This window comes from Protopterus annectens, chromosome 6.part1 (genome assembly GCF_019279795.1).
Source record: "Protopterus annectens isolate FY-2018-M chromosome 6.part1, PAN1.0, whole genome shotgun sequence".
NCBI classification, from domain to species: Eukaryota; Metazoa; Chordata; order Ceratodontiformes; family Protopteridae; genus Protopterus; species Protopterus annectens.
In genome coordinates, this window is record NC_056738.1 from 149,676,666 (window position 1) to 149,699,488 (window position 22,823).

General features: G+C 36.6%; 1 protein-coding gene across 1 annotated transcript in view; it reads left to right on the forward strand.

The window, feature by feature from the left end:
- Positions 1-22,823, forward strand: part of ABCB11 (ATP binding cassette subfamily B member 11) — a 991,743-nt gene that overhangs the window by 721,885 nt on the left and 247,035 nt on the right. The window contains exons 17-18 of the mRNA XM_044075586.1: positions 4,103-4,304; positions 21,034-21,124. Coding sequence (XP_043931521.1) covers positions 4,103-4,304; positions 21,034-21,124 — 293 coding nt within the window. The remainder of the gene's footprint in view (positions 1-4,102; positions 4,305-21,033; positions 21,125-22,823) is intronic.

Below are 22,823 nucleotides of genomic sequence, written 5' to 3' on the forward strand. Positions count from 1 at the left end.
GGAAGAAATGAATTTATATCCGACAGTTCAGGTGATTAGGAACAGACCTGGTGCTGACATTGATAATAGTGGGGCAGCTGTAAGAAGGAAAATACAAGGTACCCAATCAAAGACTGGCCCAGAGACAGCTTTGAATGTGTCTTTTCCCCTCCCAGTACGTATGGAGAAGGGTCCAAGACGTACGCGCTCTATGAGTCGCGGACGCCAGAAAAGGAAATATTCGGAGGAGTTTCCACAGAATCAAACATTGAGGAAAATGTGGAAAAAATAAATATTGGATCAGTGTTTAATCTTTCCAATAGAACATTAACTAATGATGACATTGCACTATTGAATAAGGGCATGAATTTCATACCCAGAAGCAATAGCACAATAACAGAAACTGTAACAGACTTAAAATTATTCTGTAGAAATGTCATGTTGAAGTTACTATTCAAAGATACTAACTCTACACCACAGTCAGATAGAAAATTTGTGTTTAAGAAACTCAGTGACTTTGTTCCGGTCAACCATCCAATTATAGAAACTTATCAGCGGTTAACTGAAGAAGAATTACATAAGTATCATAATGAGAAAAGAGATAAGAGACACTATTGTTTCGACAATCTGACTCATGGAGAGAGAATGAGCCTAAAGAGTTTGCAGGCAGATAACACTATTGCAGTTAGACCAGCAGACAAGGGAGGGCGAGTGGTGGTCATGGATATCAATCACTATTATATAGCTATGAAGGATATGTTAAATGATAGATTTTATGAAATTGTTGAATCTAATACTATAACAAATATTATAAAATCCATTAAGAATATATTAAAAGACCTTCATCTAAGTAAAATGATTGATGAAGATTTATTTGGATATCTACTTATTAAAGAAACGTTGATACCAATTATGCATGGATTACCGAAAATTCATAAGAACTTAGCTAACCCTCCCATGAGACCCATGGTATCAGGACGTGGCTGGGCCACTGAACATCTTTCCGTATACATAGAGAAGAATCTCAGACCTATACTAAATGATAATAAATTTGTGCTAAGAGATTCCAAACAGTTTTTACTTGATCTCTATGAATGTATTGGAACTCAGTCTGAACTAGAGTCCTATATGTTTGTTACTCTTGACATACAGTCATTATTCACGGTTATACCGAATGAACAAGGTTTGACTTTTATCTCAGATTATCTAAGAGAGCACAGTGATTATAGTACGATGAAGATAGACCTAATACTACATTTTTTAGAATTGGTATTAGACAACAATATTTTTATGTTTGATGAAGTTACATACAAGCAGGTAGATGGTGTTGCCATGGGCACACCATGCGCTAATAGCTATGCGAATATGGTGTTGGCGCATTGGGAGGAGAATGTCTTATTTAGAACAGAACTTTTTATGGAACAGGTGTTATTCTTTCGACGTTTTGTCGATGACGTCTTCCTCTTATGGAAGGGAACGGTAGAACAGTTAGAGTTGTTTTTAAGAACTATAAACACTTTAACCAATTTTCTCACATTCAGTTTGAATCACTCAAGGAACAAGATTGAGTTTTTGGATTTATATATTGAAAGATTGCCCAATGGATTGATTAATACTGGCATATTCCGAAAGGCCTGCTATAGCAACTCTCTATTAATGAGATCAAGCATGCACCCTTCATTTGTGTTTAGGAACATCATAAGAAGACAGGGAATAAGGGCCTCTAGGCTCAACCCCACGAACGAAGGTTTTAGTCATGAACTTGACACATTGAAAGATAGACTATTAGAGAGAGGCTATGACAGATATGAAGTAGAAAAAAAATTACAAGATTTGCCCAATTTAAGATGCACTATTGCAACACCATACTTTGGACCTGACAGCTTATATAGAAACACTGGTAATGAGCATAATTCCTCTGTCGTGAAATTCATGACCTCTTTCACCTCTGATAGTCATAGAATTAGGGATATCATAGGTAAATATTGGAATATTTTCGAAATAAATGGTGACATCAAGGATGTTGTAGGTGACATTCCTAAATTCCAATATAGGAATAAAAAGAATCTGAAAAGGATGTTATGTGACATCAAAGGTGGTAATATCAACACAGGCCCAGGCAACACAGAGCCATGTGGTAAATGTAATTTTTGCATGTATATAGACACAAATTCATCTTTTTTGCATCCCGATACAGGGAGAGTCTTTAATACCAACATTGCAGCGAATTGCATGACTAGCAATATAGTATACTTAGCAGTGTGTCAAGCATGCATGTGTTATTATGTAGGCAAAACTAATCGTAAATTTAGAGATCATATTAGAGAACATATTTACCACATTAGGAAAGGTTATCTGAATAATGCTTTAGCTAAACATGTGGCAGACAATGATTCTTCACACATCTTTCTTTTTAGAGTATTAGAAGTTATACCAACCAATAGGAGAGGAGGTGATATTCGAAATCACACTGAGGACAGGGAGAATGACTGGATTATACGTCTAAGGGCAGATTGTGGAACAGGATTGAATGAGAGGGTATCTATAAAACCGAAATTAAGGAAGAGAAGGAAAATTAAGTAAGATGCACATTTAATAGGAGGCTTGCCTCAAGGTTTATACTTTATCACGCATTTTTATTGCGCTATTTTTAGCACACATTCATTTTATGCTAGTCAGTATGTAGAATTATGTATATCTAACGTCTTTTGATATGTCTGCACATTTTTATATGTATATGTTTTGTGTGCTCCATATGCATATATTTCACAATTTATAAGTGGATTACTTCATTATGCATAGGCTTTCTTAATTTTATGGTAATATGCTAAAGCATTTATCATAATTAATATATTTAATTGCTCAATTATTCATTGTATTTATGTTGAAGAAGTTATATTTGTGTGCGTAGGTCTCAGGAGTTTATACATGATGAAAATCCGTTATTATTAGATACATGAGCAAAGATAGTATTTATAAACATGTACATGCAGCACTGTATGTATTCACATATATATGGATGTATATATTCAATTCTTGTAGGATGTATTGAAATTGATTATATGAACAAATCTTTTATATACATAAATTTGTATACACTTACATTATACATTAATATGGTCCTAATATATACATATTGCTGCTACATACATACATGTCCCAACATATACACATTGCTGCTACATACACACATGAATCCCACTTCATTTTCACATAGATATATATTTTTCATATATTTTTTATATATTATTTATTATACCACACTATTGCTCATATCATATTATATATCATACATATGCATGCATGAGTCACATACATGGTTTTTATTTTCACTAGCTTCTTTGCACATATTTGTGCATGTTTTTACTGTAGTTAACTTGACATTTTTAAATAACTAATATTTCCCTTTTAAATATGTAATGAGACCAGTTTTAATTGAATTGATAGGACTATATAAGTGATGCTAAACTTAAATTCATTTGTATAAAATAGACCTGAGGAAGCTATCTATAGCGAAAGCGCTTGTCTAATAAAATCCTGATTTATCCATCATTTTGGCATTCATACTTGGATTTCATCGAGTGTTTCGGTGTTTTAGTGATATACTGAATTTTGGACATCAACATATCATTTACATTCTTTTCTGCTTCATTCTCAGCCATTTACAGCTTTATGAATTAACTAGTAATAGTAACTTATTTCTTTTATAAGTAACTAGCGCAACACTGTTTGTAGCTGTGAAGGAAAATCAGACAAACTGGTTGGAAATATTGCTCTTATATGTCACCCATCTTATCTCAGTGTTTTAGTTATATGTCTCAAAAATGTTAAAAATGTTCTCAAAGCTTAAAAAGTTCAGGCATAATCAGTCATGTTGTACTGTTCTGTAGAATGAGCTATGGTCAACACAGCCATGATCCAGCATAACCATTTTAGAACCATCAATAAATCTAGTATATCTTAGTTTTTGATTATTGATCATTTCACAAAAAATATGTGGAATCTTTGTTGTTAGCTTCAGGAAAATAAAAAAAATCATTCTACAATTTATTTTGTAAGAGTAGCTGCACTATATGAACATACAAGAAAACAAGACTAATTTTCATATTATTTGTTACATAAGGCTCGAATGGGGCGAACGACAATCTCTATAGCCCATCGACTGTCAACTGTCAAAAATGCTGATGTCATTATTGGATTTGAACATGGGAAAGCTGTAGAAAGAGGAACTCATGAGGAACTTCTGGACAGAAAAGGTGTCTATTTTACTTTGGTGACCTTGCAAAGTCAAGGAGACAAGGCTCTCAATCTGAAAGCAAGACAAAGTAAGTTCTAATGAATATCCATTTTCCACTAAATGCCATGTGTGTTATAAAATACTATTATTTCTTATCTTGCTCTAGTGTGGAGGCTACAGTTTGTTTTGTGTATTAAACAAGACAGGGTTGAGGCAATTACCCAGTCAGGATAAGGGTATCTCAGTGAACCCTTCCTGCTATATAAACCAGTGGGTAGGTGCTTTCAACAAGAGTCTATTAAATACTTGTGAAATATGTCATTTTTTACGCATGCGTGCATTTCATTGGCTGTTTGTATTGCAGTTATAATTCTACTGAAGTAATGTATTATCTGAAAAAAAATTTGCTCCACTGAAACAAATGGGTCGATATGCCTCTCATGAATATATTATTTCATACTTTATGTGGCTATAAGCAATATTCTTAATTCTATTTAGACATTAAACACTTGAGTGAGATGAAGTCAGTTCTTGTGGGAGTTCCACATTTCATTCATTATGTTGAGTATAAGTTGTAAACCATCCTTGATCAAACCCTATTTCCCATCTGAACAGGAAAAATGCTCACATACCATTATGGAGGGTAATATGCTGCACCCCTTATCAGCTCTGATGTTGCTGCAGTCCAGAGACATTCTTCTCCTTTAAGGTGACCTGAACCTTCATAGAATTTCATGATTAAGTGATTAAGGCTACCAGAATGGGGTCATCTAAGTGCCTGACTGCCCTTTATGTCTTTGGTTTAATTCTTATTTTATACTGTGTTTATCTGTGGGGCTTTACTACTGCCATGGTTCATCTTTTGTTTTCAATTTTCTGTTTAAGAAAACATTATATACATTTAGTCATCCTGCACATGCTCTGAGTACTCACATGGGTAGCTAACACCACAACTGGATCATTGTTAAATGAGGCCCTAGGCAGGGTAATGGATTGGGCCCTACACACACACACACACACACACACACACACACACACACACACACACATGCTATTTTCTTCTTTACATTTACAATAATTACAGATATTTGGATTTAATTTAAAACTTTTATTTCAGATTTATAGCACAAACACTGACAGTCATTTGCTAACAAAGCAATACAGTCTCAAAATGAAACCAGTCTTAGCATGGACAGTAAGTTTCTTTGCCCTTGAAACTCGCAGTCATTGAAATGACATTGAAATCCAGATTCAAAGAAAATGCATCTTGGCAGTGGTGGATTAAGTTTACCTTTGGGCTGTTTTCAAACCATAGGCCCCTTGCATCATTTTTAGGACCATGCATACATGCATGAGTTCTTTGATACTCTTTCCTAATTGAATTAGATTATAGTCCATGTTTAATATAGCACCACTTGTTTAGAGTGTTTTAAATTTGTAGTTTTGAACATTTTTTTTGGTAAGCAATGAAACAAAACATAAAAAACAATAATGACAAAGCTACCAATTTCAGAACATTTTAATCCTAAAAGGCCCCTTAAGCTTCTGCCATTACAATTCAGCAATTTCAGTATATATGCACAGTCTCTGCAGAAGTAAAAGTCATCCGAATAGTGCTACATTAAAAAAATCTATAACTAATGAAGAGGTTGTGCTGGTAAACAACTTTACCTTTCAGTGTTTCATGTACAAATTCAGTGTCTGCTGCCCTTGAAGAACAAATTTCCCATGTAACATTTAAAAAATGGTAATCTGGTGATATTGCAAGAGGGAATGGCTGTCAAACCAAGAACAGATTAATAGTTACAAGGCATCTCAACATAAGAAGAACACACTCAGGAGTGCAGTACCCTTGAAGGGTACTGCAATATCAACACTCCGCCTACATGGTGTGCTAGTAAAATCCATAGACTTCTGCACCAAATGCAAGTATGATACCTGTTGTGCTACTAATACTGCTTTCAAGTTTTATATCACAAACACAGATGATGGCCATTTGCTTTACAAAAACTGTTACACATTGAAAACAGACAGCATGAGCAACAGTAAACTTCTCTTCCCTTGAAATTCAATATTTCTTGAAAATGCAGTGAAACTTGACATTCCTTGAAAATGCACTGAAAGTCAACATTCCTTGAAAATGCATTGAAACTCAATATTCTTTAAAAATGCTCTAAAACTCAACACAGTCCTTGAAAATGTACCCCTGAAGACAGTTTGGTAGTTGCTGTAGAGGATTTAGGCTCTTGTCTCTAGTAGTCACTGTACAGGTTTTGAACCTGAACAAGTTAATCAACCTGCCATCCCTAACTGGGGCATTTTACACACATGTTAGCCTGTCTTTCATCTAGCAAAGGAACAGCTTTTCCATGCCTAAAATCCCCACATATGATGCTTCAAATATTTGCAAAGACACTGCTAAAGATGCATGCAGAGCATGTCCTGAAAGAAGAAATTTAAGTTTTTGTTTTTTTAACTTATTTAAATTAAATGCTAGTGCCCTAGACAACTACCTAGTTCATCTACTGCTGAATCCAGCTTTGGCTGACACAAGGATTAGTGGTGCCAGCATATTAGTGAATAGTATATTGCAATATAACTCAGGGCGAAAGAGTCATCCATGCTTAGATGCTGCAATATGCACATCTTGTTATACTACTTGTATGTTAGGCATTCTTTAAGACTTAAAATGCAATTATAGATCAATATGCTACCCTTAAATTATTACAGAAAAGTGCATACAAATCTCATGTTTAAGTGAACTAGAAATGCTCCCTTGTCTTTGTCATTTTGCTTCATTGCAGTAGCTACAAAGCTAAAACTGCAACTTCAGATATTTTTATTTTCTCAAAGCGGCAAAATGAAACAACCATGAATATAAGTTTTAATGTGTAAAACCATTATGCATTATGTAATGACTGCAAATACATGCAAAACAAATAGTCTTAACTACATTGTCCTGTGAAGAGCAATTAAACGTTTTTAAATGAAACAAAAATAAAAAAAATGAATTACAATGAACAGTATTTTTTTTTTACTCTGGTTAATTTGGTTTTCATTGTTTTGCTTTAATTGTCAGAAAAAAAAGACTTTGGCTAAATATAATAACCAACAGGGCAAAATTGTACTTGAATTTATTGACTTGTGCTATGCTTACAATCATTCAGACTTAAGGTAAGAGCTAGAAAAATATATGCTTAGCCAAAAATGTATGTTAACATGGTATATCATGATTCTGAAAACCTGGCAACTATATGAAGTTTGAAGTTCAGAGCGAGTTGTTTATGATTAACACCTCTAAGGGAGCATATTTATGATCTACAGGCAAGGCACTGCTGAGGCACAGGGCAGGCAAAACAGATGCTCCAGCTTGCATGCTGACATTTTTGTGTACGTAATACAATGTCACACAAAATTATGTGTTACTGTATTGTCCCTATTCTGCTAAGGTGAACTGCATTATGTATTACCCATTAATTACTTTATATTTTAACAAAGACCTCTAGCCATCTATCGCATGGGCAGTTGAGCAGCCTGGCATGTGCCACTCCCAGTCTGATGTCAGCTACACATCATATTGTCAGGGTAATGCCTTGTTGAACAAGAGTAAACTGGGAAACTTCTCACAGACCTGTGACAGATTAATTAATTTTGCCAAGCTTGTAATACATTTTTCTTAAGGGTGGTATTCAGATTTGTTTAAGTCATGCCTAGGGAAGGCAGGGGAGTTCAGTGACAAATGTTAACTAAGTGCACTACCCAAGGTTTAGATCAGGCCACTATTTTCTAGTCCATACCAATGTGATTAATAATAACAAATTCACAAACTGATGTGGATCATCTTTTTTCTTAAACCACCTCCTATCTTGCATCCTCAACTGTCTGTGTCTTACTTCTTTCCACTTATCACTTGTACCACAGAACAGAACTTTGAGTACCATTTGGGCCTTTTCTGACACTGGGCCATGAACTCTCTACAGTGACAGAACTGAGTGGTGCTGAAAGAACACTACACTGGAGAAGCATACAGCATCTTCTTCAATATGTAGTAGAGGTGCCACAACCCTATCGTCAAGGGAGTAGTGTACCCCAACCCTATCTTCAAGGAAGCAGTGTACCCCGACCTTATCTTCAAGGAAGCAGTGTACCCCAACCTTATCTTCAAGGAAACAGTGTACCCTAACCCTATCCACTAATCTTCATACAAGATTTGTAACATAGCTCCTTCTCTGCTGGATCAGTTGTACCATTTTTATTTCATTTATGTAGAACCCTTCATACAACTGAGTAAGGCAAAATCTGCCTTCTCAAAAATTAATTTGTTCAGCCCAAAGTACATGTTCTGTGCTCCATGGTATAATTCTAAATAAGCTGGCAATATGCAACATGCATTCATTTATTCATTCACAATACCTGCTTTACTCTATTCATGGTTTGGAGTAGACAGAGTATATTGCAGCAATCAACAGATGAAAGATACAGAGTCATTTTTGATAGATAATCAGTCAGTCTCAGGACACGTACACACACACACACACACACACACACACACACACACACACACACACACACACACACACACACACACACACACACACATACACACACACACACACACACACACACACACACACACACACACACACACACACACACACACAAACACACACACACACCTCTCAACATCTTAACACAAGAACTCCGGACAAAGCCTAAAATATTGAGGTGGGGACAAAGTCTGAAAAGGACAGATTTTAAATATTGCTCATATAAACTTAGAGAGTTCCAGAATAACAGGATTTGTATTAGCATGGATTTTCTGAAGAGCACCTTCCTAAAACTCAGATGTATGTCATTATTTAGTGACTTCAGTCCTCAGTGATTTGGCAGAAAACCCACAAATTTTATGAGGAACAGACCCAAAATATGAGACAAAAATCTAGACTTACTGCACAAATATGAGCTATTGAGAGGTATGCAGACATAAATATATAAACTGTTTATAGTATTGCCAATTTAGTTCCCTGGCAGACCTTTAGGATTTGGGGGAATCAGACACCCTGGCAAAAAATGATGTGAACAAAGGGTAGACATGGAAGTTCCACATAGAAGGTACCCCCATGCAGAAACTAAAGCAGGGAACTAAGAGTTGTCTGGCAACAGTGCTAACCACTGTACTACTTTGTCACTCTAACTTACAGCAAAAATACTGCAAGCTACTTTTACTTTATATCAGCTGTTGTTGCACACGTAAGAAAGGGCTAAAGGTTATAAAGACACCCTCCTTATATGAATAAGAGTTAGGGAATCATTGACTCATCTGTGAAGCACAGTTGGTCTATTTTGTTACTGCATTGTCTCTGTGCTATGCTTTCATATCCACCCACAGTGCCACATTCCTCCTTTCATCCATAGAGCTCATAATAGTTATGAATTGTTCCTGGCTGTATTGTCGCTCAGTTCTTCTCTTATATTTTACACTAGGCAAAGCATAAGCTTACCTTCAGTGCCACAAATTGCTTTCTTGTTGGAATAAGGTTAATATTGTAATATCCCAAACAAGACTCAATTTAAAGCACTGTGTCCCAGTTCCAAGTAGCTGACATACCCACACCTGGGTATTTCATTTTCACACACACACACACACACACACACACACACACACACACACACACACACACACACACAAACACGCACTCTTGGGAAAGGCTGGTACAGATTTACTAGCTGTACCCTTTCTGCCAAGACAATAAGTTAACCTCGCTGCCATCAGTCAACCACTGTCAGGCTCTTGCAAGGGTATCCAATTATACTGAGTAAAATCAATACTAACATAAATGGCAGAGTGCAACTAAAGCAACCAGGCTTTTCCGAGTGGCCAAGACATCACTAAAATAAGCATAGGTACTCTCAAGACATTAAAAGAATTCTCTAAAGAACCAGCCACCAAGAAAGGTATAAAATATTTAATAATAAATAATAGAGCAGAAAACATGAGAATACTAAATATCTAAGTACAATAAACACCAGAGTTTCAGTCATAGGATAAATAAAATAGCACAGTTGGACAGATGCACACAGATGCAGAAAAACACTACTTAACTAATCTCACTGTATTTCCTGACTGTCAAATGAATAACTGTTCCCTAGCTAACTTAATTAATACAGCAAAACAAGATAGATGCTGAGATGCTTACTTCCACAAGGCAAGTTGATGAGCTTCTAAACTAATCTGAACTCAGCTACCTGACTGACTGAGATAACTATCATAGATCTTTATATAGGTATGAAAGAAAACAGAACAAAACAAACTACTGTGAGAGGTCCATCCTCTCACTGCTGGTTATAGAATGAAATCACATTTGATCACCTGACTCTGGTACAGTACACATTCAGAGCTTTGCTAAGATCTGTTGCAGTATCTGAAAATTATATAACAATTTCAAAAACTTGTATTCTTCCCTTCTAGAATTATTTATTTAAACATAAGCATTTATTCAGTTATAATAATACTGTTGATACATTTTTAACACTAGCATCTGTACAAGTCAGTGTGATAGTCAAATAACACAAAGCTATTTACAAAACTCCAGCTAACCATGCTGGCACATGTCACAAATGCAACGCTCCAATCTCCCTTACACAGACAGCAACACCCCACATCATCACAGCTCCCAAGCAAAAAAACTCCAATGCCAGACCATTCAATAAATCTGGATTGGGTAGGACAAATTCAGAACTGTATATCTCTAGGCCATGGAGCAAGGACTACCATAGTTCATTCTGACTCAAAGAATTTTGCTTGAAAGAAATGCAATTAAATTGCTGCTGTTCTGTGTAAGTATCCCATAAAGATATATTGTACTTTGAAGAAAACAAAAGCTTAGTAATCTCAACTAGGTCTTTCATATATCATATTACCATTAGGCACCACTAGAAATGTGCACTCATTAGATTAAAATTGTAAAGTTTCTCTTACTCGGCTATCTAAATCTTCAATCAAATAAAAATAGGTTGAAGCTCTGACCAAAAAAAATGTAACTCCTTGAGCATCCCACATACCTTACTTATGAAGACAAACTCTTTGGTCATACTGCAATGAGGAAAAAAGAAGAATCCCAAACAGTCTGAATCACCATTAATGCACAAATAATATATCAGTAGTGGCTCAATCAAGTAAAGGACAGCCATTTTTAAAATTTGGTTAGGCCATATTTATCAGTAGTTTAATCAGTTTATCAGTAGTACAATAACTGCTCATGAGTTTGTGGTACTAAAACTAGATAAGGATAGTTTTTTGATAGTAAGACAGCGTAGTACTGACAACAAACTTATTGAGTTATCCAGTATCAGACAATATGCAAAGAGATGTAAATTAAACTTAGTCAACAGACTGACATTTATTAATGTTTGCTTACCTTAATTATTAGACTAAGCTGTGAAATAACTTACTCAGTGTTTTCTTGTACCATTTTGTCCTGATGTTGATGTTTTAACATCAGAAGCATTTATACCCAAGGATCCTTATTCTCAGGGCTAGAAAAGCTCAATGATCCATGTGAACAAAATATCCTCCTCTAAGACAGTAATTCAGTTCAATATTCTATCCTCCAAAATGGAATTAAGACTATGGCCCAATTTACATAGTCAGATTTTCAGCTTGATTCATATTATCTTATAAATACAAGATCAGTTATGAGATTAACAACTATTCAAGGAGTTAGTTTCGTACTAGATCAATTATGTGATTAATAGCCTATCCAATCATATACAGTAGCATTGCCCATGAGTTCCTGCATCAATCCCACCTTAAAGGAAGCCTCTACAACCTATAACGAAATACAATCCAAGCAGAGATCTCAGGTCATCAAAGTATCTTATATTCTATACCCAAAACCTTAAATCCTCCACTGCTGACAGACCTTTGGATCATCTCCTCCCATTTCTCTAGAATGTCCTGACCAAAGTGATGCCATTCATTTCCCCAATGACTGCATACAGAACAAACTGAAATAATAATAAGTTTATGAATAATCTTCATCTATGATTGACTTGAATTATTTTTCTGTCACTATAAAAGACCTGTATAGTTTCCTCTACAAATTATATTCCTCAAAATCTTCTCTTGTCTTACATTTACTTACTTTTTCCTCACTTCACAGGCTTCACCTACTGTATGTCACAATTTTTCTCCTCATACTCTCTTACCCCAGCTATCTTCCTCCAGTTTCTCTACCCTCTCTGTCATCTCCTGACAGCTCACGTGACCTAAACTACTTCAAAAACTCTACTCCAAATTTTCTTTCCTCCACCTTCTGCTATTATCACCTATTGCAAACTACCTCACTTTCAACTTTATTTCAGTTTATTGACTTAGTGCACACATATTTTAAATATCACTCAGAGTCCGTTGTAATATATGTAACCTACCCCTACCTGCCCAACTATCAGCTGTTACTATGAAAAAAGGCTATATGTTAAAGTATCCCAGTCATTCTTTTTTTTAATATTGGTGTCCTATTTTCTGTTACTAGTAGCACAATAGTTTAATTTTGTGAGTAGATCATCTACATATATGCTAGCTGAGAAAGTCCATCTGTTCATTTAAGTGTTGTAACCATTTAGGTCAATGTAATTACCTTTATGATACAAGCAACAATGCTGTTCAATAACATTTCTTCTGAAACTTTAAATTTAACCTTATACCTAAAAGTTTATTTCAGCTGGATACCCTGAATGTTGTGTTTCTTTACAAAGTGTTGTGAGATATTGTGGAGCATTTCAATTTTTATTTATAGTTGCACTGTAAGCATTTCAGTCTAGGTTTTCAATTTAATCATCAGAATAGCAAAAACTATCAATAACTTTGCCAGCAAAACCTCACTGAACTCATTATGTGTCTGTTACTGAAGGTGATAGTCTGTTTTTATGAAGTGGTAAAAGGTGTAGTATAAAATATGCCATTCCTTTCACCAGAGTAGGAGCTTTATAATAAACACCCTAAATATATAAGTGTTATTCAGGTGTTCTTCCACAGGTGTCAAAATTAAATAAATGTTAAATTCTTCTACAAAATATAAATAAATGATAATATGAATAATAATATGAATTGCTATAATAACAAATGGTGGTAGTATTGCTATACAGCCTGATGACAATTTTCCTTGTTTGTCAAAATAAACTCATCATTTGATAACATTTTCAGTAGGATAACCATCTAATTTTTGAAATGCTTCAATTTCCTCCAACGTGTAACAACCCCTGAGATAAGAGTTGTTTTTTGCAGTACAGAGGACACATCCCCTGAATTGAATTCTGTGTTTCCCATCATGACATTTGTATTTCCATTTATTTTTTTACATCAGAGATGGGATGAAATGGACTATGCTACAGGTAGGATTGTGTGCACAATGTTACAAATTTCAGTTTAGCAATTAACTCCCACTGAATGCAAAAATTTGCTAAACAGAAATACCTCAAAATCAGTCCTGCTTACACATCAAAATTCTGGAATAACCCAGCATGAGCATTGAAACTGTTTCCTAGGATGTTGTCTTTTTCTTTGCTTAACATTTTTTACTGTTTTCTTAACTTTGAATCCTTTATGGTTAAAGAAGGGCAGACTTACTGACATACCCTTATGCAATGATGTTAAGGAACCATTCTTTCAGTGTTGAGGTGCACTACTGTGGAACACATAAAACATCGTATTACACAAAAATAACAATTAGCTGCCAAAAAATTATGTAACAGATACCTTTATGCTATGCAAAACATGCTACAAAATAAATAATAGACTGTGAGGGAACTAGATAATGAAATAACTGATATGTCCAGTTCATTTTCTAGCAATTTTGAAAAATGTTTTTGCAAAAACAAAAGCTAAAACCTTTATTATTATACTGTTTGCAGTAAACAAATTATGTAAACATCAGAAAAACGCTTTTTAATCTGGAGCAAGATAAAAACTGCAAATGTCGGTATCTGTTGGGTGTTGCACAACAAATACTTTAACAAATTTATACGTCTGTACTCCTGTATGGCTGAAGATTCAAGGGCAGCCTCACACAGCAATGCATGTACATGTGTGCATGTACTTTTATAACACATGCACAACATTCAACCCCCTTGCACTTTCAGCCTAGTTGGCATTAATAGTAGGCACAGTGCAGAATAATTCATCTGGCATAAAGACAATTATACAAGCTAGCTAAGCACATTAGCAATGGGTCCTTTGTTTAATTTAAACAAACAGATATTTGCGAGGGTTCTCCTTATTTCATTTATACTATAACCACTTTTCTATGTTTGAGATGAAAGGTGCACAGCACAAATAGCTTGTATGCCAAAGAAAGAATCATTGCACATTTTCAGCAGCAGAATTCAGAGTTCATTGTACATTGACTCACTGCATGTCCACTATTGGTTGCATCATAAGCAACCAATCAGATCAAAACCAGGTCTTATTGTAAAAACAAGCCACCGTGGTTGACTTCAAGTATAAATAGATTATACAACAAGAGGAAGAAGCTGTTGTCCAAAAGCAAGAGGGATATCATTCTGCAGAGGAAGAGTTCCCTCCTAAGTCTAAATAAGAAAATCAGAAATCTTATAAAATCTTCTAAAGCATATTACAAAACTAAAATCACATCCTTTTTCCAAGGATAATCATAAGACATTCTTTAACTATGTCTGAAGTCTAAAACAGAATGCCCAGCTATGAGCCAAACTGGTTGTAGATGGGATCACTCATACTACACAGGAAGATATTGCCAACCTACTAGCTGACAGATTCAGCACAAACTTCACTCCCTATCCCCACCTGCCATATCCCAAATCATACTATACTGTCCACCAGGTTTAACAGGCATGAGCTGCCCTTAATGAAGTCAAACTGGGTTGGGTCAAGAGTTTGAAGGTCTCCTATATCCGTGTTGATAAGGTCCATGATGATTCTCTCCATGGCCTTACAGATGAGGATGGTTAGGCTTATAGGTCTATAGTTCCCAGGTTCAAATGAAGGACCCCCTTTGTGCAAGGGGATTGCAGTTGCTGTTTTCCACTCAGTTGGAACAAAGCCAGTACTTTGACTGTGGCTGAAGACAGTGAACAGTGGTTCTGCTAACTCCTGTTTTAGAGCATTTAGCAAGCAGCCTGGGATGTTATCTTGTCCCATAGAGGCTGTGTATTTGACCCTGGAGAGTGTGGTTATGACCTGCTCTTTGGAGATACTAGGTAGTGGACTGGTGACAGGTATGCTTTGGGGTATGACTGGTGGGGACAGGGATAAAGTTTTCACCAAACCTGTCAGCTAGCAGGTTTGTGATGTCCTCAGGTTCAGTATGAGTGGTACCAACCACTACTAATTCAGCACAAAGTTGGGCCTTCACTTTTAGATTTCAGATGTAGCTAAAGTATGCCTTCTGATTATCCTTAGCTAGGGATGCTAATTTCATTTTGTAATTAGCTTTAGAGGACTTTACTAATTAGCTTCTTCAAGCTGTGGAGGGTGTTGCTCCTCTGCTGAGATCATTCCCTCTTGTTCTTTGACAGCAGTTTCTTTCTCTTGTTGTATAACCTATTTATGCTAGATGTCCAACAGGGTGGCTTGTTTTTTCATGAGAACTTTGTTTTGATCCGTTCTGGTACATCTGAGTTTATACATTTGTATAGGTATTTATACAGGGCATTTATGTATACCTCCATGTAAGAGTCATTGTTGTCAGTGGTGGCAGGGGGTTTGAAACTATGCCATCGCTTAGGAGGCTATTGTTTGCTTTGGAGAAAATCTTTTTTACTCCGGGGGGGGGGGACAGATATGATCATTACTTTGAATGAGACTGATTTATCATCAGACTTTCCAGGGAGGGTCCCACATATGAGGTGGTGCAGTGGTCTCCCATGTTGGGGAGAACTAGGTCAAGGACATTAGAGCCCCATGTAGGGGTGCAGACTAACTGTTCCAGAGCATTTGTGTTATCAGAGTCCAGGAATCTTAGGGTACATGTGTTTGTGCTCATATATGTTTCCAGTCATTGGAAGGATAGTTAAAGTCATCCATGACCAGGGTGTTTGGCTATATTGTGACTGACTCAAGTAGGTCCAGGTAGGTGGTATGGTTTTCATTGTTCATGGTGGGGAACCTATAGCTAACAATGATGTGGAAGAGGGTCTTTCCTACAGTTACTTGGACTTGAAGTAACTCTAGGGAATCAGACTGTTTAACCAGACTTGAGGTGTATTTATCTTAAATGTAGATGGATGCACCTCCTCCTTTGGTTCTTTCATGTTCATTTTGCAGTCTGAACATGTGGAAGACATTGTAGCCTTGCACGGCCAGAGTACTCTCTGCGGCCTTGAACCATGTCTCTGTGACTGCACATATATCGGCATTTCCAGAGTAAGGAATGCTTCCAGTGAGTGCAGTTTCTGATTTAGACTCCTAGCATTAAGCAGCATAACCTTAAGTTTGCCTCTAGAGGATATTTTTACGTTGGGAATTTTGTTATGACATTGACTATAAAAGGCACTATGGGGTAGGCAAGTACCTTTGCCAGTAACAAAAAAGTCAAGAGATGGCAGGTGAAGACTATCTCTGGCAAAGCAGCATGGTCTGTCAACCATATCATCCCAGGCCAACAGATACTGGTTGCCCCTGGATTAACACCAGAAGGTAAATGAATTGCTGAAGTCAATCATTTTTTTGTTTTTATTGAGACATCATCCTGCTGAAAGTAGAATGCTGCTTAGGGCTTGGGACATACCTGCCTAATCTGAAAGCTCAGTCATGTCTGTCTTCATATAGTCCAGTGAGGTACATCTCAAGTCATTCACTCCAACATGGATTATGACAGAGTCATAGCAGTGCTTGTTGTTGAGAGACTTGAGTGCGTACATGATTTGGCAGATCCTGGCACCTGACTGTGACCTTCCCTTTGTCCAGCCTGGTGAGGGAGCATGTGTGTGTCTCACTATGGAGTCACCTATGACCAAGACATTTGGTTTTGAGGTGTTTTGTCTTAGGGGCTTATTGAGAGAAACACTGACACGTATGTTTTTACGTGTAGTGGATTCTGTCAGGACAGTATTGTGTGCATAAGATTTGTGCTTGCAAGGTCTCTGCTCTTTGGTAAACTTCTACTGATTACCTCAGCGTATGTGAGTTTATAAGTTATGCTCTTGGTTTGTGGAAGAGGTGAAGGGTGTGCACTGACATCCTGTTTGATATCTGGTTTGTCGTTATGTAAGAGAGAGAGAGAGAGACAGCATTGATTCCAGATTCATAGTATAGATACAGCTCTCACATATTGTGTTTGTATGTTTTGAGAGTAATAGTCTGTCAGTATACATGAGGCAATTGCTACATTGCCTCAGGATGCCCATGTCAATCGGGCTGGCTGAAGAAACAGTGAGAAACTGAATGTCCATTATGACAGGTGTATTTTGTAATAAGTAGTGGTTTGTGGACTAGATGGACCAGGTTCTACTGTAGGACTAGTGAAAATCGCTAATCAATGAGGAGGTTTAGGAGTAAAAACCTGCATCTGTGCCTCAAAATGCACAGCAGGGTTGCCGTCCAGGCACCAGTGTGAAACTGCATTGTGCAAAAAGAAGCAGGGAAACTTAGGAGGGTTCCCTAGCAGTTATATTGGGAAAATATGTCTTTCTAAGTGTTTGCATCTATACACAGCAGTGCTAAACCCCATTGTGCATTGCACAGCTAAGCACAAATGTGGTGCTTAATACAAACAAATTTAAACAGCTCTAACATGTTCTACTAATAGAAAAGCCCCTCACTGAGACTTTATTCCAGCAATCTCCAACTCAGATGGGTCCTGAACTACACACTTCTGCCACCAGGGTGCAGGGGGCCCTCTTAATGTAAGATAGCCGGTTTTAGTGTTTTAGTGATATCAGACAGTCTAGCATATGTTATTTAAGGCAGATGAATAAAACAAAAGTGCAGAATAAAACAGTCACAGCAGCAAAAACAGTATAGAATGAAGCAACAGTATACATGTGCAAGAAAAAGGCTTAAATTCTACTTATGTTTAGAAGATTTCGGTGGATGTCTTGGATTCTGTTAATGCAATTCAGATTTCTGGCTTAGAACACCAAACTTTAAACTGCTCCACCAAACTGAGCACAAACCCGCAGAAATGCAGTGCTTAAGTACAAATGAATTTAACCAGCTCTGACAGTCTAATAATAGAAAAGCCCCTCACCAAGCCTTTATTCCAGTAATCTCCAAGTTAGATGGCTCCTGAACTACACACTTCTGGCACCAGGGTGCAGGCACCCTCTTAATGTAAGATAGCTGGTTTTAGTGCTCTAGTGATATCAAACAGTCTTGATTCAGCAAGTCTAAATCTAGCCTGTGCTATTTAGGGCAGATGAATAAAAAAAAAAACAAAAAAAAAAAGTCCAGAATAAACAGTCAAAGCAGCAAAAACAGTATAGAATGAAGCAACAGTACAGTGAAAAACAGTACACTGAAGAAACAGTGAGAAACTGAATGTCCATTATGACAGGTGTATTTTGTAATAAGTAGTGGTTGGTGGACTAGATGGACCAGGTTCTACTGTAGGACTAGTGAAAATCGCTAATCAATGAGGAGGTTTAGGAGTAAAAACCTGCATCTGTGCCTCAAAATGCACAGCAGGGTATACTTAAGATTTCAGTGGATGCCTTGGATTCTGTTAGTTGCACTTCATATTTCTGGCTTAGAATGCTAAACTCTGAGCAGCTCCACCAAACTGAGTGCCAACCCTCACAAATGCAGTGCTTAAGTACAAATGAATTTAAACAGCTCTAACACAGTCTACCAGTAGAAAAGTCCCTCAGTGAGCCTTTATTGCAGCAATCTCCAACTCAGATGGGGATGAGGAAGGGATGGTTAAATTGAGTAGTTGTATTAACTTATTGGAGGAGGGGGATGTGATTACTGAAGGCTGTGTGATTTTGCCTGGGTTCAGCAGGTTTATTACTAAAATCTAGAAAAGATTTGGATTAAGTTGGCATTTAGTCTGTAGGTTGGTGTAGAAGCTTTTTTGTCAATTCTAATGTGATACTTGACCTGCAATTTTTTAGTTGTCTAAGTTGTTACATGTTAGCAGGAGTTCTGTTATGTAGCCATGCTTTCCAAGATTTATCCCTTACTGTCATTAATTGTTTGGGATTTTTGGACAACCATGGGCTGAGTTAGATTTGACTCTTTCAGTTATGATTGAGGGGTGTTTATTAAGTATATTCAGGAATCTTATATTAAATTTGTGGCAGTGTTATCCAGTGGTAAGCATTTTGAATATGTCTTAACATATTCTAGTTAACCTGCTCCTGAGTATTGATGAAAAGATCATTTTGGAAATTAGTTAGATTTCCAACTTCACTGAGGTAGCATTCTGCTATATTTTTGTTCTGCTATATTATTAGGTAGATTGGTAGGTGGTCACTTAGGGTACTTGACAGTGTGCCAAAGTAACTATAATTTTTTTTTGCTTTGTTGTAAATTATCTATTTTAATGTAGATTCTCTAATTGTATTTAGGTTATTCTTTGTGCATGTACTGATGTGTTGTGTGAAATTTTACATCTGAATATTATTAGTGGCATTTTCTGAGCTGATTGTAAGCCAGTCGATGTTAACGTTGACTGGAATTGTGGTTTTGTGGGTAATGCTGGTAAATACCCATCTGAGTTATGGTTGCCAAGGGGAATATAGGTACCTGTTATTACTACCATTTTGTATGCATTGAGATTAAGGGATGTTAGAAGTATTCCTGCATTATCAAATTGGGGATTGCTGATGTAATATAGGGATAGACTTACAATATTCTTTTACATTATGGCTACCCCTCTAGTATTTTATGTATACAGCCTATTCCATAGATACTGAATCCCAGGAGTAAAATTTCTTCATCTCTAATTTCTTTTTTCAGCCATATTTCCATGGGGCTGTCCTTTGAGTGATGTGGAAGGTGGTGATAAAATGTTATTTTTCTAGAAGGCATAATATAAAGAGTTTGATATGACAAGCACACGGCTGGAGGGCTAACAAAATGCACAGGACTCAAAATTCAAACTGTAATTGATTTATCTGTTATTGATTTTCTGCAAAGTGAAGAAAGACAGGCCTGAAATGACTGTTTTTTTTTTTTTAATAAAAAGTCCAAGTAGTGCTAAGCTTAGAACAGGTATGGTCACTTTCTTATGAAATATTTTTTGCAAAAAAAAAAAAAAGAAGAAAGAAAGAAAGAAAAGAAAACCAAGAAAGAAACGAAAAGCAAAGGAGTACTAGCTAATGAGTGAGTGAATCAGTTGCACTGTTGAATTATAAAAGCACCACCTAGGAAATTGCATGCAGCATCCATAAAGACATATTCCTTGCAGGCCTTCTTAAAACTGAGTGGAGATAGAAATTTTTCATTTTACTGGGTAGACTCGGGCAACTTTTAAGTTAGAGAGTTAAAAATGTGGATGAAGCATTGAATAATTTCCAGTTTATATTACATTATCTGCTCATTTCCAGCATATATTTGGTTTTCATTGTTATATTCATGTCTTTGGATGAATACTTTTGTAATATAAGACAGTATTCAGTGTGGTCTGTTCATCCATTTAAAGAAAATAATGTCATTTTAAAGGAAATTTTGAAGTGTGAAAACATATCTGGAAATATTCAACAACAGCAGGAAGCAAAGTAGAAAATTCAATGTTGTATTTTTTCTACTTTTATTTTTAAAAATACCTTAGCAAAAAGCATATTCTGTTTTGCCAAATTATATAAATATCGCAAAAGGTGCTGTTATTTTCTTGTAGTGGCAGAAAAAGAAACAATTGAAGTAGATGAAGATGCATCCCATGATACTCTTCAACCATTTAGGAGAGGCAGCTATCAATCAAGTTTAAGGTATTTACTGCATTTTTCCCCTTATGACCAGCAGTTATCAATCACTGTTAACATTTACGTGAGAGCGGACATGTACACTTATATTCACGTACAGTTTACAGCGTATGCTTTGTAAAATTTGTAGGGCTTTGCTTTATCACTTCTTGGAGCTAATAACTTTGGATTATATTTTATTTTTATTCATTTGTTTTTGTTACTCAAGAGAATGTATCCATATTAAACCATATTCTGCCAAGACTTCTGTCACAAGGAAAAGAGTACATGCGGTATGCACGAACAAGCTAGTGCTGCCAATTAACATGCATGTTTATTTTTTTCTTTTTGGAGGTGGAAGGAAATTAGAGAACTCATATGAAATCCATGCAGACAGAGGGAAAATATGCAAACTCCATATATTAAACAACTGAGCTGAACTCTACAACTGTGAAGAAATGTTCTTGTCACTAAGCCACTGCAATGCTCAACATTATAATAGTACAATAGTATATCAATGAAGCCATATAGGTAATGCTGCCCAGTAAGGTAGATAGGGTGGGGCAAGAGGGCAACTACCCTGAGTGTAAAGTGTTGCGGAAGGCACAATCAGATAATCCCAATATTTAATTAGTGCAATACCAGCTTGTAAAAGCTGGTATTGCATTTGTGGTCATACCTGACTGCAGTAGCACTCCATGTGTGGGCTAAATAGCAAGCAGTTTGCAACAGTTTAAAAAGTAGATTTTTGACTAAAGCATGAGAAGTGTAGCACTCCATACAGGCAGGGTATAAACAGTAGCAACTGTTTGCTACATTTGTAGCAAGCAGCTAGTTATAGTTTAAAAATGAGGTTTTTTTTAACTAAAGTAGAAGTACTGTAATGCCCCATACATGTAGTGTTGAGGTAGAGTTGGTGGCAGGGCACAGAAACAGGACCTGAATAGCTTGGGTGGAGTGATCGTGCATCTGGACACTGAGTTTGTGTGCTTTTTTTTTTTTTTGCTTTTCAGTTGAAAAGCTGTGGGGGTTCGTGTCATAGATTTAACTGTAGTAAGCCAATCGCTTACAAAGCACCAATGTATGGACTGGCTAATTACAGTGAAGTGTTTTTCTTTTTTTTTTCTTTTCTCTTCATTTGAAGAATGGAAGGGATGGGACACTGGTTCACAGTATCAGCCCCACCACACTTCTGATGCTGCCATGAGACAACAACCTGAACAGCACCTGCAGGAAGAGGAGGAAAAAAGAGAACATCTCAGTACTCATGTACCTTACAAACAAAATTACAAACACACAGTGCAGTAGTGCATGCAGCATGCCTATCCCTCTACTGGAAGAGGTGCTCTTACCTCTTGCAGCATCTCTGTGTGTTGGCACAACACACCTCTTCCACTGTAAAACAATATGCCCATGTAAATAGCACAGAAACAACAGCAAAAAAATAATTCTTACACTAAACTCAGTCACTCTCTCCCTGACCTCTGCCTCCCACTCTTAAACCAGGTCAGAATGGTATCACCACTGAAGGCTGTAATGATGCATACACAGCTCACTATAATGGGTGGTGCCAGTGACAGGACCTATTGTCCTGGCAAGCTCATAGCAGGCATCCACTTTTACAATGAGTCATCATAATTGCCCTTAAGGTGGCAGGAACCCTGTTGTTCCCTGCACCTGAAGAAGCCATGTCCACTCACAGAGGTTCACGTGAACAGTAAAATGT